The sequence below is a fragment of the Monopterus albus genome, unplaced genomic scaffold (genome assembly GCF_001952655.1).
Source record: "Monopterus albus unplaced genomic scaffold, M_albus_1.0 scaffold92.1, whole genome shotgun sequence".
NCBI lineage: Eukaryota > Metazoa > Chordata > Actinopteri > Synbranchiformes > Synbranchidae > Monopterus > Monopterus albus.
In genome coordinates this window covers 636601-654570 of record NW_018127972.1, presented here as the reverse complement: position 1 = coordinate 654570, position 17970 = coordinate 636601, and the positions used below count along the sequence as shown (strand labels likewise).

The window sequence follows — 17970 nt, the reverse complement described above, 5'->3', positions numbered from 1 at the left end:
TATCGGTGGCTCTGATGTATGCTGAATCCTGATTGGCTGATAAACCTTGTGATGATTGATCTGCTCTTCATTTGTTCTAAGGATACCTTAGATGCTTCAAAATAGTTTGACAAAACTCTTTGGAACTATTTATTAGACAAACATGACAATAAAACAACATATTGCTATAATAAAGCGGTTTGCAGCTTGGCTCCACTAGGCCTCAATAGAAGAAGATGGACTAAATTGTATTGTTAACGTTTTTGTCTATCTTTTCCTAATTTTCTTTACGCTCTGCCTTTTCAGCCGCTGGAATGTGTGATTGTGTGAAATTGGGCCTTCATCTTGCTTTGAAGGCCCAATTTTTTGGCTTTCCCATATGAACTGACGAGTTGCTTCCCTTCTTTGCTTCCTTTTGTTTCTTTCCTGTCTGTCTATGTCAGGTGCTGGATGGTCTGTTGGCCCAGTGTGGAACTGTAGAGAACTGTGAACAAGGTACGACTCTGAGTGTCATGCTCGCTGAATTGAAAGCCCGTCTGATGTTTGCTGTGGTTTGTGTACACTAGTGATGTGTCTAGTAAAATAAATAAATAATAATAAATTATACGCACAATCCCAGCTGACATTGGGTGAGAGGCGGAGTACACCCTGGACAGGTCGTCAGTCTGTCACAGGGCTGACAATTAGAGACAGACGGCCACCACAGCCTCTTTCTTATATATATATAGATTTTTCTTTGTCATGAATGAATACATTTTTCATATAAAATTAAACCTGCAGCACAAAGTGTGCAGAATTGACGAGGTCTGAATAATTTCTAAAGTGAATGTAAGATTACCTGTGACCCCACACATGTCCATTATGGCTACTTTCTTCTATGGAAATCAACAATGTGTAGTGTTGGGAAAGCTACTGTACTTTAAAAGTGTATATTTGAAAGCTACCAATTACTTCACACTAGAAGAAGTTGAAAACTGACCCAGGGAAAAATCTAGCTTGCTTAACTAAAGCTTGGGAAAAAAGTAGTAAACTACTTTGTTGGGGAATTGACAATGTACATGTGATAGAAAATTATACCAAAATATGATACAGAAAGTCACATCGGCAAACAATGTCACTCACAATATCACAGCTGTATTATTACCTGACACCTAAGGCTTTCCTGTACTGGGGGCTTTTTTGACACCATTGGATACTGTGGACCAAATACAGATTGGCAACTGCTATCAACCCTTGTTTATTTCAGTTTCACATTGTATTTTATATCTGTATTTAGCATTTTAGATTATTAGTATTTTGACTTGAATTGAATACTTAGATGTAAGAAGCCTAAAAAAGTCAAATATAGACTTATATAAGTCAATTAATCATTAATAAAATTGTAGTTGCTGGTTCCATTTGTAAACTGTATGGATTATAACTCTCATCTGTGTGTCTTGTACTCTGTACTGTGTTGATTTAATCCATCTATATGTCCTGCCAGGGGCCACTGTGACACCAGAGTTTAATTTAGGAAAATATGGCACATTTGCGTCTCAGACAGTGTCAGAGACTCTTTCTACAGCAGTCAACGTTATGATTTAATAATAACAAATCAGCACATGTTGTATTAAAGAGTCTTTCTTTCTCTCAGTGAACACAGAAAGTGAAACCGCAGTGGTTAATGTCACATATGCGTCCCGGGAGCAGGCCAGGCAGTAAGTTATATCTTTTTCAGTCTTTAACTGTATCATCTTGAAAAGTCTTTTCTTTGGGTCTGTGTGCTCTTGGTTCCATTTAAACATGTCCTCATTTAATGTGTTACAGAATATTCGAAAGTGTGCTAGACAGAGATTTGTATATTTATTCAATACAGTCCAGCATATAGTATAATGTAGCTTCATGCAGTAAGATTAGCAAGTTGTGTGGTCTACGGTCCACTTGTGACATCTAGTGGCCATTTAAATGAACTACAATTAGAAACATGAGCTCTGTGAATCTCAATATAGGAACACCAAAGAAAGTAACTCAGAACTGTCCACTGTGTTGTCGTCAGTTTCTTGTCCAAAGTAGCAATTTTATTTAGTTAGTTTTTTACCTCCTTTGTCCATTTTGTGTTAATCTTTATTTGTTTTGCATATTTCTGTAGTCATTTTGCACATATTTTTTTAACTTCTTTTGAGTCTGTTTTAGCCTTTTGCAGTATTTTTGTAGTTGTTTTGCTGTCTTTGGATCTTGTCTGTTTCTTCTTAGTCATTTCGTGTCTCTTTTAGTGGTTTAGCATCTCTTTTTTTTTTTTTTTTTTCCTCATTTTGCAGCTTTCTTTCTGTAGTCATTTGGATGCCCCCAATGCCTTGGGCTCCTGGGCTTATGCCCGGTAGCCCAGTCAGTAATCCATCCAATGTTAAGGCTCACTCGTGTACATCCTTATCATTTGACTTCCATTCAGTGTGTTAACTAAGTTTATCTCTATTCTTCCTGTTAGTAACATTGCTACTACTGTTGATAATAAGGATCATTACTGTAATATAACTGAACAGACAAAGACATTTGCAACAATGTAGCATCAGCATTTTCAGACAGTCTATATGAAATGTATAGAGATGTAACTTTGTATGAATTACATTCCAAGTGCTGTATATGACCTCCCCCGCGCAGTCATTTATTGTCTCTCCCAGGGCCATCCAGAAGCTGAACGGGTACCAGTTTGAGAACAACACCTTACGTGTTTCCTACATTCCTGATGATGCCTCTGAGCTGGAGGGAGGCCAGCGGGGGCCTGATAATGGCCGAAGGCCTGGTTACGGGCCTCGTGGTGGGCCCCGCGGTGGGTCCCCGAGCTCCGGGATGCCGCCCAAACCTCCGCACGCTGACATCCCTCTGAGACTGCTGGTACCCACACAGTATGTCGGAGCCATCATCGGCAAGGAGGGTGCCACCATTCGCAACATCACCAAGCAGACGCAGAGCAAGTGAGTGCAGTGTGTGTCTGTGTTTAACTCCACACTGTAGCTTCAAACTGATATAATTCTCAGAATGAAAACCGTGTTCACAACAATAGTGTGATAATAGTTAGATAAACACACAGCGTCTGAGTCAAAGAGTGACCTGCCTGACTTGGGAAGAGGCTTTTGGGGAAGCACTAAAACACACAGTTTTCAGATACACACAACACTCATTAATTGACAACATTCTCAACATTTGCATGTGTCAAGCATCTCAGAATCAGCAAGAAAATGATGTAGTATTATGGGTAGATCTTCATGAGTCTGCACTGACTAAGGACCAGTGTTGTGGACATTATCTTTACGAGGTGCTGTTAGAATATATCAGTTTGATTTATTATTTCAGAAAGCAGTGGCTCAGCTGGTAGAACGGTCGTTCCCTAACTGGACGTTTGCCGGTTGAATTCCCATTCTTCCCAGTCCACATGTCGAGGTGTCCTTGTGCAAGACACTGACTCCCAAGTTGCTTTCAATGCATTGCCTTGCTGGGATAGTGTCACCATTGGTGTGTGAGTTGGCGCCGAAGATGTCTGCCTCGGTTTTGTATCGGAGACACATTCCTCGTGTGTGTTACATACTTAGCCAATAAAAGTAATTCAAATTAAAACTTTAAAAAGGTTGCTTCTGACAATCACCACCATCACAAAGCTTTTTTTTTTGTCTGCTGCCAAGAAAATGTAAGAAAGTGTAAGGACATTGGTTTCTACACAGACACCGCGCACGCTCACCTGTTTTCTGCACAGAGTAAGTGAGAAAAAAAGTACAAACACCTCTCCTCTGACCTACCTGTTACACTTCTAAATTCAGCATTAGTTTGAGGATGTACATTCATTTAAATATTGAATTATGTCATTTTGCATCTGATGCAGTTTGTATCTAAATTTGGCTTGTAACATGCAGAAGATGCATAAAAGTTAAGCTGTTACGGTTTAGTATTATTTCTAAATCTGTAACAGATGTTACAGGTTCTGTTCTGTTATCCACAGTTTACACTAATTCCATATATCTGTTTAAAGCACATTTAAACATTGTGTGATTCAGTGCTTCCTTGATGTAATTGATAATTGTTATCACTGGAGCTGTGTGAAGTCCCCTCCTGCTTCAAACGTTCCACCATCATCCCAGTCCTCAAGAAACCCTCCATCAGTGGACTGAACGACTACAGACCTGTCACCCTGACATCTGTAGTTATGAAGTCCTTTGAGAGACTGGTGTTGGCCCACGTGAAGGACATCGTAGATCCCCTGCAGGTCACTGGATGATGCAGTCAACATCCTGCAACAACTCGAGTCCTCAGGAACCTATGCATGGGCCCTCTTCGTGGACTTCATCTTGGTGTTTAGCACCATCATCATCATCTACTTTAAACTGACCCAGCTCACTGTGCCTGTCCCCACCTGTCAGTGGATCACCGGCTTTCTGACAGACAGAAAGCAGCAGGTGAGGCTGGGGAATCCACATCCAGCACCCAGACTATCACCACAGGTGACCCCAGGGATGTGTGCTCTTCCTGCTGCTGTTTTTCCTCTACACAAATGACCGCACCTCTGTTAAACTCCACCCAATTGCAGATGACACAACGGTCATTGGTCTCATCTATGACAGTGATGAGTTGGCCTACAGAGGGGAAGTTAAAAAGCTTGCCCTGTGATGTGGTCGCAACAACCCGGAGCTGAACACACTCAGAACAGGAGAGACGACAGTGGACCTAAGGAAGAGCCCTCCCACTCAGTATACTCAGCAGCACTGTATCAGCAGTAGAGTCCTTCAAGTTCCTGGGTTCCACTGTCTCCCAGGACCTGAAGTGGACGTTCAGCATCAGCTCCATCATCAACAATGCACAGCAGAGGATGTACTTCCTGCACCAGCTCAAAAAGTATCTGTAGCGCCAGGAGCTACAGATACAGTTCTACAGAGGAATCATCAAGTCTGTTCTCTGCTCATCACTGTCTGGTTTGGTTTAGCAACCCATCAGGACAGCAGCCAGTCAGGACTGAAGAAAGAAGTGCCAGTCTGTCCTTCATGGAGGACGTATACACGTCACAGGTCAAAAGGAGGGCGTAGAAATTTTCTGCAGACCCCCCACACCCTGGACACGCACTGTTTGAACTCCTCCCCTCCGGATGACACTACAGGTCACTGTGCACCAAAACAACCAGACACAAGGACAATTTCTTCCCTCAGGTCCGTCACTCTGATGAACACTTAACCCATGACTGTATAACAGAATGACAGCCCTCAGTGCAATACCTTGTAAATATACCTTTGTATATATCGATCTGGAAACTAAACTGTGTGTATATACACATATATTTTATAAGTATTTTGTTTTTATTTTCCTAATACACATTTTTTTTCACTGAAAGCCTCTGTACTGGAGTCAAATTCAACACCCCTGGCTAATAAAGGTGATTCTGATTCTGATTCTGAACTCAGCCAAGACACTGAAATGCGTGTTTTTGCCTTAAAAGAAATACAAGTTTTATACTGTGGCTGCTGCTAAAGCTTTGGACCTTATAAATCATTTTCCAAACTGTACCAAAGAGGCGTTCCTGGGTTTCTAGTGACAATCCTGATTTTCTGGTCCACAGACCAGTCGTAAAAAGTCATGAAAGTAAGATGGGAAATTTCTGTATCTACTTCTTTCTGTGTGAACAATGCGGTTTGACAGAGTCGTGGTTTATCTCCTTTTCTTCTGAACATCTGTCAGTGCAGTTAAATGGATGTGGAACATGGCGTATGGTTGGCCATTCTCTCATTAACCACCTTGTGTACTGTATGTGGACAACATGGTGGCTTTCTGTCCATGTAGTGCTGGTCTTGAAGTTATTCACAGTTTGCTAACAATATAGGAAAGATCAAAAATAACTGAATGTTAGAAGTAAAAAAGACAACAAATAAGAATTTCCTGATTTCTTTGTCTGATGTTGCCTTATTAAATAAACCCATTACATAACCACTGATCTATCAGATGATAAGGACATTTACATACAGTGTCAAAATGTATAGGCACCAGATCATGTGCTCATACATTTAGTATGTTTACACTGACAGAATGAGGAACCATTTTCATTCCAGCCTGTGTGTAAATGTCTGATCACTGTGGAATGATCCACGTATTTATTTATTTGGTAGATATTGTATTTTATCGTTCTGTGGACCTTCCCTCATAATGTCTAAATTAAATAAACCTGGTGAATAAAGTGACTTCATAAAGTGATTATCATCTCTGCTGTTGCTGCAGGATTGATGTGCATCGCAAGGAGAATGCAGGTGCAGCTGAGAAGCCCATCAGCATCCATTCCATCCCTGAGGGCTGCTCCGCCGCCTGCCGCATGATCCTGGACATCATGCAACAGGAAGCTAAAGACACCAAGACGTAGGTTTTAGATAACAATTTTTAAATAATTATCCCTGGCACAGTTTGTTTGTGTAGTGTTGTGTGAAATATTAATACATTTCATTTGGTTTACAGTGCTGATGAGGTTCCTCTGAAGGTTCTGGCTCACAACAACTTTGTTGGACGCTTGATCGGGAAGGAGGGACGCAACCTGAAAAAAATTGAGCAGGACACTGACACCAAGATCACCATTTCCCCGTAAGACACACACACACATATGCAATGGAGTCTTGTAAAGTGCAGAGATCAAAATCAACCTTGTGATTTAGTTTTGGTGGATAGATGGTAAGGTAAGAACCCTATCTGCATAACACATGAGTTTCTAGGCTACTCCAAGAGGCTTTGCAGCACCTGAACTAGGGAGCTAAATTGTCTTTAAAATGAACAGAGCAGTGATCAGCTGTATGTGTGCGATCTAAACAGTCTGCAGGACTTGACGCTGTACAATCCAGAGAGAACCATCACAGTTAGAGGCTCCATTGAAGCCTGCTGTCGGGCTGAGGTGGAGATCATGAAGAAGGTCAGAGAGGCTTATGAGAACGACATTGCTGCTATGAATGTGAGTCCATATGTGCGCACTCACACACACACAACAGCAACACAACATTTAATTACTTAATCATGTTTATCTCTGTTTTAAAATCGGTTTCCTTCTATTTGTCCTAATCTCTTGGCAACAGTGATTTTTCTTTTAATTTTAATATGGCATGAGAACTAAAATATCAGATTTTGCCACACGCACATGCTCCACATACCTCCACATGGTTCCTGCAGTAACATGCAGCCTTCTCCACAGCAACAGACCCACCTGATCCCCGGCCTCAACCTGGGCGCTTTGGGCCTCTTCCCCTCTTCCTCTAATTTGCCCCCACCTCCCCCTGGAAATGCTGTCGGTGGTGCCCCTTATGGCTGCTTTGGGGTAAGAATACCAGCTTTATGCAATACCTGTCTAATTCACTAGAAGGTTCTCTGGTTTCTTAAGCAGCCAACAGTGATTCCCTGTTATAGTCAAACATGTGGCCACCAAAACAGTTTTGTTCATGAAATACTAAAGAGACATAAGATCTTCAGTCTAGAGCAGCATTATGGCACCAACTGCATCCTGACATTAGGAAGTAAAAGTAATAGCATTTTGTATATCTGCTTTGTTTTGTGAGTTTGAACCAGTGTGTAGGTGTGTTTAGGAACTGAATGTGTGTGTAGTGTCAAACATGAGAAGCAGAAGTACATTGCATAAAAGAGCAAAGGCACATAATCCAGTAATTTCCATCACACCAGTGATGCAAAGTGTCACCTACTTAGTCTTCGTGCTACTTTTCCAGTTTGAGAAGTGAGTTGTTTATATTTGTATATGTTGACTCTTCTCTCCAAGTTCATAGAGCAGGGCAGTGAGCTTCTGCTTCTGTATCACACCAGAATTAAGATTTCCACCAGCTGCTCAGCAGTTACACAATCCCAAACAGATTTTCAGTTCGCATTGAAGTCTTTGCTTTGTGTGTCTTCAGGCTCCAGAGCAGGAGACAGTCCATGTATACATCCCAGCTCAGGCAGTGGGAGCCATCATTGGAAAGAAGGGACAGCACATCAAACAGCTGAGCCGCTTTGCTGGGGCCTCCATTAAGGTCTGTACTTCACCAGAGGTTTACAAGGCATGCTACATGTTGAACAGAGAAAGTACATTTTGAAATAAAAATCCTCAAGGAATTAAGAAGGCATGTCCCCTAAACGCTTCAGAATCCTGTTTTTGTCCAAGCACATTTACACTTTGTTTGATTTACTCATCACAGTCTCTCTTCTCTTCCTCATACTGTCCCAGCTGCTAAAATTCAAATGAAAGAATCTCAGAATTACTAAAAATGCTCACACACTCATTTAGTGTTGTTCTTCTACCTTTATTTTAGTTTTTACGTCACCATCGTGTGGTCAAGAAAGAACCCTCAGAATACTTGTCAAAAAAAAAAAAAGAAAATGAAAAAAGTGAATACAAAACTCAAGCTCACCTTGTAAGGAAACACCTTCAGTCTAGCTCTTCCTTCAGTCTATGTGGTCATAATGTCTTCAGTTTAAAAATACAACATGCATGTCATTTCAGAAGTAACGTGTCCAGATGACCTCCTGCTTACAGCAGCAGACTTTTTCACTCCTTTGACAATGTCAGCTTGACACTGTATGTTCCAGATCATGTTCTGCTACAGGAGAGATTACATCCTGTCTCACAATAGCATTTTTTCCCTAAAATCCAAATTATTAACAGTCCTGTTGTTTTCCCCACTCACTTGAAGCTACATAGGCACTTTAGCCTTTATATGCCTGTACAATATACCTGGACAGATCACCAGTCCATCACAAACATAAATAAATACATAGCATTTTTAATGTCATTCATTTCTTTTCTTCTTTCTTCTTCTCTCCTTTTCTTTATTTTCTCTCCTCTTCCAGATTGCCCCAGCTGAAGCTCCGGACTCTAAAATGAGGATGGTGATTGTGACAGGACCGCCTGAGGCTCAGTTTAAGGTAAACACTAACAAGACATTTCCCGCTGATTAACATTTCATCTCAGCTCAGACAATAATACAATGGATTTGTACAATAGTGCAGTTTGTTATGAAACTCTTTGTCGGGGTCCTACAGGCTCAGGGTAGAATCTACGGCAAGCTGAAGGAGGAGAACTTCTTTGGCCCAAAGGAGGAGGTCAAACTGGAGACACATATCAAGATGGCTGCAGCCGCTGCAGGAAGGGTCATTGGAAAGGGAGGCAAAACGGTAAGCAGCCTGAACCTTACACTTCAGTGTCCCTTTCCTGCATGGCATGCTTTCATTGCTATAGTGAGAATTGTGTCCATAAAGTGTTTTTAACACATAGCTCTCAACTTCAGAGGCCGCCCTCTGCCTTTTTTGCCACCAAGCTCACAACATTCTGCCATGAGGTCGTCGTTCTCTCCTTATGCACCAAAAATTTGTGTCTCCAGGTGAATGAGCTGCAGAACCTGACAGCAGCTGAGGTAGTGGTCCCCAGGGAACAGACACCTGATGAAAATGACCAGGTCATCGTTAAGATCAATGGACATTTCTATGCCAGCCAGGTATTTCTCCTACGGAGTTTCCTCATCACGCTTTAGAATATAACTCAAGAGTCAATAAGAATTTAAACATATCCCATGAAAACTTACAGCCATATTTGACCAACAAACAGATGAATATTTATTATTGTCAAACTATACTGACATTGTCAGATAATCTTTGTCATTCCAAAGTTATCACTTCTTACTAGCCTAAAAACCTTTTGAACAACTGACATAATGGCAGACGCCTTCTAACCAGCATCTACTGTCAATTAGTGGCATATTGAAGTAACATTCGAATCTGTGGCTAGTTACTATCAAATACAATGCTGTAAAAATTAAATACTGTAACAATTTTAGGGCTATGCTTGCTATGTTAACTAAGGCTAATATGTAGCTGTGGCTAACTCTGCTAGCTAAAAAAAAAGACTTCTCTTGACAGGCATTTCTTTGTTACATAGCAGACCATTTATCATCAACTGTTTATGCAGATAATACTTAAATACATCTTTCTTGTTGACCTTACATATACAGTATTGTAATTTGCTCTAACATCATCTTTCTTACATGTATTCTCTTGACCATTTGTAGCAAGCTAAACACACTATTTACACACAGGGCTCTATTTTCATGAGCCTGGTATCACAGCACAAAGCACATTCAAGTGTGCCCTGCCCACTATGCTGGGGAATGGCAAGTGCACTCTGGTATTATTTTGGCTAGCAGTCTAGATTTCAGTCTAGATTTCCCTGTCTTAATTAGAAAATGAGTGAAATAGTAATCCACTTAGTCTTCATAGTCATATTCATATAGCAAAAAAACAAAACAAACCAAAAATCAGTCTTTTTTTTGCCTGGCAAGCCATAATTGGAATACAACTTTTTGCCTGCATGAATCAAAGGAGAGAAACCACTGTTATGCACTATGTGACTTCATGGAGCCTCATGGAGTTGATATGGCAAAATGTTATAACAGTGGCTAGTAATAGATGTGTAATATCAGAATCAATAATACGACATATTAATAACATTAAAAGAGTTGTGTTTCTGCCCCCCTGGCAAATACAAGTCCAGTATTCACTCAGTTCTATCTCTGTTTTGCTCTCCACTAACTTTGTTTACTCGTTGATGCTGGTACAACTAAAAGACACATTTTTCAATTTTCATTTTGCCACAAACCACTGTCATCTCTCCAGCTGGCACAAAGGAAGATCCGGGACATCCTGACCCAGGTCAAACAGCCACAGAAAGGTGGGATGGGCGTGGGCCCTGGCTCTCAGCCTCAGGGCTTCACAGAGATGGGCAGTCCTATGCAGGGACTGACTCAGGACCACCAGCCACGCAGGAAGTGAGGATCCCCACACTCTTCTCCACCGTGGGGTACCCCTACTCGACAAATGGACAGACAGACGGAGACACATGCATGGACGGATAGACGGACAGATACAGGAGAGCAACACACGGACCCAGCGATAGACAGGGAGAGATATAAAGAGGGAGGGAGTACGCCCGATAGCCAGAGAGAAAGATAGGCATTTAGAGAGCAAGAGAGGTAAAATCAAAAGATGAATAAAAAAGAGGAGTACGATTTAAAGAAACTTCAGTACTGAGACCAGATGCCAGGCCAGAAGAGAGACTGACTGAAGATGGAGGGATAGAGGAAAGGTGGGCTGGAAAGAGGGAGAGATGGTGTCATCCCAGTGTGTCTTGGTAGGGCTGCAGTCAGCTCCTCATCTGTTGTGACCTTAACTGATCCTGGATAACATAGGTTTAACCAACATGGGCTGCAGTATTCATCATGTAAGGATGGAGCCTTGCTGTTGTTGTTGTTTACACCTATCCAAAGGGGTTGACACCCGCAGCAGAGGGGAGAGGCTGGCTGGACAGGTTTGTTTCCTGAGATGCACCAGCAGGCTCTTTTTGTTTCTCTGTCTCCCTCTAAAGACCTCTCCAACCATCTTCAGTCAGTCCTATATTTTAAGGGTGGTTTTTTTAAACATAGAGATACTATATGTATAGAAATGTTTTATTCAGAGCTATTATTGAGAGAATGCAGTGAAGCAGGGCTGGGAGAGGGAGCATGGAATCCGCTGCAGCGGCACAAGGGGATAGGTTACAGGTCTGGTGCTAGCCCACCCACCTCTAGCCCCTTAGCCAGTGAGAGTCCAGAAGAGGGGCCGCAGATGTTAACACTGCTCTTTAAAGACCTTTCCAAAATAATGGAAAAAGAAGAAAATATGAGGTTGTAAATATATAATCTTCATGTAAACCTTAATAGCTGCTGTGTCTGGCCATCTGGCTTTTTATTAAAGGGGTCTTCTATACATTTCCCAGTCCCTTGTCTATGATATGTAGCATAATGAAGCATATATTGAGGCCAGGAGCTGGGGAGGCATTGAGCTCCCCCCTCTACTTTTAGCTGTGTGACGGAAGGCGCAGCAAGAGACAGTAAGAGGTGCAGAGGTCGCAGCTGGTCCTGCAGTTCTATTGCAGCGGCTTAGCTCACACATGTGATATCATTATAAAACAACTTTAAAAGAACAGCCAGCAGCTATGCTAGCTGGCTAGCGGCCCGCACCTTAAATGGCATATTTTATATATATTATATATATATGATATGTGAGTTAGCCCGGCCCCTCAGGTGAATGTACTAATGGCAGCATGTCAGATGTGAGGTTTTGCTACATCTGTATGAAATATTCCTGCAATGACAGACAGACAAGGTGTGTCTGAGCCTTTCTGCTCACTGCAGTGCTGGACACTCAAAGCCAGCCTTGGTCAGGATGACTTTCTTCCCAGAAGAACAGTGGGTTCTTAGGCCAACCCTGCATTAAAGTCATCTTTGTTTCTTGCAAACAGGGCCTTAATGCTTATAGTAACAAAGGAAGTCTCAGAGGGACCTTGGCTGAGTGCAGGAACCAAAAAGGCAAAGCATTTCAAAGTGCCTTGCCTTGAGCTCAGAGAAGGTAAAATCAATTTACAGGTGAGCTGCTTCCTTGTTCTCTCTCCCAGTCTGCGTAAGGCCTGTGGGCGGAGCCTCCAGACCCTGCCATCATATGATAATGAGGGGCGGGGTCTATGCCTGGATGCTCTTGCCAAGATTAGAACAGATTAGATAAGAAATGAAAAGGAAAAAACCTACCTCAGGGTAAAGTTACCTCAGTATTCCTACCTTTTATTTGCTTGCTGGTGTTTTATATAAGAAGAAAAATAGAAAAGAAAAGCTGATAGTCCTGAATATTTTTTATTTTTTTAAGGAAAAAAATTATAATTTTTTTAGGTATTGTCTTGTTGCTTTGGTTATTTTTTTCTGTTTTTCCCCCCTTTTTTGTGATGTCTGATGATTGAATGAGTTCAGGATGATGACGAGGCAGTTTTTTTCCAAAGCAGAGAATGAGAGAATGCTGGTCTAGAGAGGAAAAGGGCGGAGTGCCCTGTTGCCTGTTTGTTGTTGTTGTTGTTGTTGTTGTTGTTTTTGTTTTGTTTTTTAGGAAAGAAAACACGCTTTCTGTCTCCCTGAAGTGTGATTGGAGCAGCTGTTGTCTAAAACTGAAAGTTGGCCAATGGGGAGTGGTATTAACTTGAGAGGGGGTCCTAAAGTACACGTGGTGATCAAACACATGATGGGTGTCTCTTTTTCCTCACCTGGTAATGTCAGAGGGGGTGTTACCAATGATTTTTATAATACAGAATGACTGACACATTCAGACAACCTCCTCTTCAGGTCATATTAAATCACTGCGACTCCCTTTTCTTGTGGCCCAGTGCCCTGAAGGACCCTCCTCTGCTGCCTTATTGTAATGACATTGTCATGAAATGCCAAACATTATGAGAAGGCTTTAAGTGTTCAAAATAACAAGATCTTTATCATGGGCAAAGAGGACACGTGAAAGCGAGGTTTCAAGCCAAATTTCACCCCGTCTTTTGTTATCTTTCTCCCCTGGAAGTTGGGAACATGTAGTGGTCCATCTACAGCATAACTGTACATGGAGACGGGGAGGACATTCTGCCTACGCATACTCTACCTGAACTAGCTCTGGCTTCTCTGAATGTGAATATTTATTACCTGTGCACTTACCACGACACCTCAGATGCTCCCTGTTGGCCACACATGTGCTCGGTGTGTGCGTGTGGTTGTGAATGTAAATGCTAGTATGTGTGCGTGTGTGTGTGTGTGTGGTTTTAAATGTTCATTTTTGTCAGGGGATGGGGTTGGTCGAAACTTAAAAAAGCAGAAAAAAGTAGGACGAGAACCTATGGTCCTCCATTTGTATTCCAACTGACCAAGGAGGGAGAAATCCAAGAACCTTTTAAAAAAAATGGAAGCAAAAGGGAAAAGCAAGAGAGTTTTAAAAACAACAGTAACAAAGCTGAGTAATAAATTCAGGCCTGTACATAATACGTTAAAACTGGCGATCACAATACTTTTGTATTTTTGGAGAAAAAAAAGTATTTAAAAAATCTGAATGGGAAAAGCTATTGAGAGAGAAGGCATTGCACCAAGGACACTGCCAGATAACTCAATCTTTTTAATGGCTCATCTCTGCTCAGTGATGTACTACAAAAAGCCTCTTCTGTTGTGTCTATGCTTCCATTTTTTTTTTCAAGAGGTGGTATCTTCACAGCTCAACACAGCTGTCCTGTGTCAGGTTTCCACCTCTGTCAAACCATAGAGCTCTGTTCACAACCACCAAGACACGCTATTTAGGATTCACTATTCAGCCTGCAACCATTTGATTTGGTTAGAATTCGTGTCTTTTATTGGATTGGTTTAGTTTAGTTTTGACAATACAGCAAGCTTCATCTGAACATGACATCTGGGGACTTAATGTTGCACTAATTGATGAAATATGTCGACAACGTCAAACTATTGAAATGAATGAAAACCTCTTGCGACACCTGATGCAAAAAAGTGGAGAGTGAAGGGAAAAAAGGAAGGAAGGATAGAAGGAGGGGAGAAAGGAGGACAGGTGGGCAGACATTTGTGATGGAGTGTAGTGAGAACCCTCTTTCTTTGTTGATCAACAACCAAATTTTACCATCTTCTTATTTTTCCCTTCTTTTTCCTTCCACCAAACTTTCTCTTCATTCATTTTCTTACCTTCTGTACTCCAGTAAAAGCATGACATGTTTTTATTTACTTTTATTGGGGGGTGGGGGGTGGGGGGCAGGGTCTTCATTTTTGGAGTGGGCGGGAACGTCAGGGTCCCTCGCCCTCTCTTGCGCTGGTCTCCATTGTGTTCGTTTTGCTCACTTCTGTTCAAGACCTTTCAATTTCTGACTTTAACCACATTTTTTTTCCCTATTTGATGTTCTGACTCTCTTTTTGGAAAAATGATAATAGTTTAATTTGATATTGTTTTTGTTTTTGTTTTTGAATGCACAAATCTATTAACACAACAGCTACTAAATACAACGAGCTACTAACATGTAGGTCAGTACATGACAGTAACTGTGCCAAACACACAGGAAGGAAGGGGGAAAGTCCAAAATGCAGTACAGAGCCATTCTGAGCAAATAACTTGCAATACTGAGCTCAAGGTCTTAAGATAATTTCAGTAGTATTTTGGAGTGTAAGTCACTACATTCAAATGGTGGTATCTCATCTTGGAACTGAACTCTTCACATCTTGTTTTGTGCAGTAGAGACAGTAAGAGACGATGCATTTTAGAGTTGTTGTATCCACACATGAAGAAAACACACCATGCTACCTGTGGCAGTAAGAACAGCTCACGTGAACCTCAGTCTGCATCCAGAAATCAGTAGATGTTTCTTAGGTTTCCTTTGGTTTTCCTGTTTCTGCTGTGAGGAAATATTTCGGGGCTCAAAAGTGAACACTGTACTTTATGCAAGTTAACTGATCAGATAGTGGACAGAGTATGTCCGAGTGAGGAGCCACTCAGTGTAAAAAAAAAAAAAGAAAAAGTGAAAAATATTGCCACACACTAAAATGCAAGCTTATTTTAAGACTGTTTAATAGACCACACCAGTGCATGGTTTTACCTCATTTACCACAATTCACTACTTCAGACCATTTTCAAAACATATGTACAAAAAAATTCTAGATCATGGATTTCAGTTAACATGGCCTGATTGACCTGTTCAGGGGCCCAAGGCAAAATAATTTGATACCGGGCCCCCACTGGGCACCTCTTTGCTGGGAGCTCTCTGCTGCAAGGGTGGAGTTGATATTCCCTGCAAATTCCTTTGTTTATATTATAAAAGAATATGCTGTGAGTGGGCAGACATTCACTGCTATTGTCCTTTTATTTAAACATTAGAAGCTTGGAAAATCAGACCCATAACTGTCTTGCTTGGTTTCTTGTTTGTAGCAGCAGAGCACAGCTTTGTTTGACAAACCTTACAGTATGTAGCTCAGCCCTGACAGACAGAAAACAGCTCTTGTGAGAACAGTTGAGGTTGCCATAAAATAGTACAAGCTCCTCCATGTGTATCCCTCATCCTTCACAGTAAATGGGCTAAGCCTTGAAAAAATTTTAAACAAATCTGAGATCTAGCAGAGGGACATGCTACCAAGACAAAACAACAGAGCCTCTCGACACATAACTAGGAACGCTACCTCAAAATATAAGTAAACTCAGCTAGAAGATTGTTTTTTTAATTATTATTACAAACAGACAAGGCAAACAGACAGACATGCTGACAAAAAAGATGATCAGTTTATGTTACAGTCACTATTTCTTTCTTTTTCCACTCTTGACTTTAATTTATTTTTTTGGTGTTTGAAATGGGACTGTAAAAATAAACTAATTAAAAAAAAAACAAAAAGGAAAAAAAAATCCAATATGGACACATTGTGGTGCAGGGTGACGTGGGGTGATGGCAGCTGGAACGACGGTTTTCTTTACAAGTCAGGCAGGATTTCCAGTGCCCTGTTTGGTCTGGGTGTGGACAGTAACAGTCTCTTTTTTCCAGTTTAACTGTTCAAAACTGATTCTAGTCACAAACCTCAAGTTGAATCGCAGCTTGACAGCTGCATATTTTTGACCTGCCGCCACCGCTAAAATTACCCACAATCCTCGGTTAGCTCCAGTCTGCAGCTCCACTTCCCCTATATGTGATTTCACCTTCTGAATCAAGGGGCACGTCTCGTAACCGTGTAATTGTTTTGTACATCTACCTCTTAGGGAAAAAAGGTAAATGGTATTTTTCCCCCCAAAATGACACAAAAATAGCAAAAAAAGAAAAAGTTGCTTGAGAGAAAAATAGGTAAGTGAATAACTGGCTAGCAGCATCTCCATATACTGTAGTTGATAGTCTATTAAAGGAAAAATACTTTTACTTCCAAAGATGATTTTTGTTTTTGAAAATATTATTAAATGGATAATGAATTGAAATGGGGAGATAAGCTTAACACCAGTTTTTTCCTTTAAAAAACCCCAACAAGCATGAGATTTCTTTATCCAATTTATATTTTGTTTGTTCATTTCATACACTTTTTAAACTTCAAAATAGTCATGTTAAATTTAGTTTGACTTTTACTTTTTCTCATTTTATGACAGCAGATTGTATCTCTTGTATTTGGGTGCATTTAGCATTTTCTTTCTCCCTGTGAAAAGCCTACAGTTAGAGCACCCTGCAAGGACCTGCTACAATGATCGATGATCGATGTTCACTTTTAATAAGTCATTTGAAAAAGGAAATGGACCTGTTGTTTTAGCTGACTGTGTTGCTGCACGTGGAAGGAGAGAGGCCCTGGATAATGTTTGTCCTTTTCATGCTGCCCTGAGATAGCTTCAGCTAGATTAATCTGAGCTGGAGTCAGCCACAGCACAGAAAAATAAAGTCTGCATGTACGCCAATTGAGACTCATTGCAAACGTCCCAGCTGCTGAGATGCAGTGTAAGAGGGGCCGAGCCTCCCTCCTTCAACCACGTGGCACCACTGGTCTTCACAGTGTATGGACTTTCACCCTCTGCCTGCCTGATTCCTTTAGTCCTCATCAACACTTGTTTTAAACTCCTTGTAAACAAAACAACATAGATATGAATGTGTTATTAAAAGATGAGAAAATGGGCCCTCTTGTCTCTTCGTGGTCTTTTTTGGTTTATATACAATTTAGAATAATCTATTAAACGCCTTTGATCAAGGGCAAAGTGCACCAAAGAAAAGCGGATGTCAAAATAGAGCAATATATCCACAAATCACAACCTAACAGCCAAACCATGGGTAAGGCCTGGACTGGGCTACTTTTTAATGTTACCCAGTGGTGAGAAGGAATAATGTACAAATACTTCATTACTGAGGTTGATTTTTCAGGTATCTGTACTCTGCTTGAGTTTTTATTTATCCTGAGAACTTTATAGTTTTACTCCCTACATTTTAACATGAATATCTGTCTTTTCTACTTTCTACTATCTTCAAATCAGGCTCTTATTGTTGGTTTTAATACATTTGAGGAGAATTATTAATTATTCTGCAGAATTGTGCTTCCTTCCCAACACTGACCAATTTTCATCCTAAAATGGATGGAGCTATAACACACTGAAAAGACAATCCCATGGTGTATCTACCAGTGCATACAC

General features: G+C 41.0%; 1 protein-coding gene across 2 annotated transcripts in view; it reads left to right on the top strand.

Moving 5' to 3' along the window:
* igf2bp1 (insulin-like growth factor 2 mRNA binding protein 1) overlaps nt 1-12649 on the top strand; it is a 56822-nt gene extending 44173 nt beyond the window's left edge. Inside the window, exons 4-15 of one of the 2 annotated variants that reach the window (XM_020608360.1) lie at nt 423-474; nt 1613-1676; nt 2637-2930; nt 6208-6342; nt 6439-6561; nt 6787-6922; nt 7166-7282; nt 7869-7985; nt 8803-8877; nt 8995-9126; nt 9333-9446; nt 10621-12649. In XM_020608360.1, coding sequence (XP_020464016.1) covers nt 423-474; nt 1613-1676; nt 2637-2930; nt 6208-6342; nt 6439-6561; nt 6787-6922; nt 7166-7282; nt 7869-7985; nt 8803-8877; nt 8995-9126; nt 9333-9446; nt 10621-10776 — 1515 coding nt within the window. In that variant the 3' untranslated portion in view covers nt 10777-12649. Of the gene's footprint in view, nt 1-422; nt 475-1612; nt 1677-2636; nt 2931-6207; nt 6343-6438; nt 6562-6786; nt 6923-7159; nt 7283-7868; nt 7986-8802; nt 8878-8994; nt 9127-9332; nt 9447-10620 lie in introns of both variants that reach the window. The other variant, XM_020608359.1, reaches the window with a different exon arrangement.
* The last annotated feature ends 5321 nt before the right edge of the window (nt 12650-17970 follow it).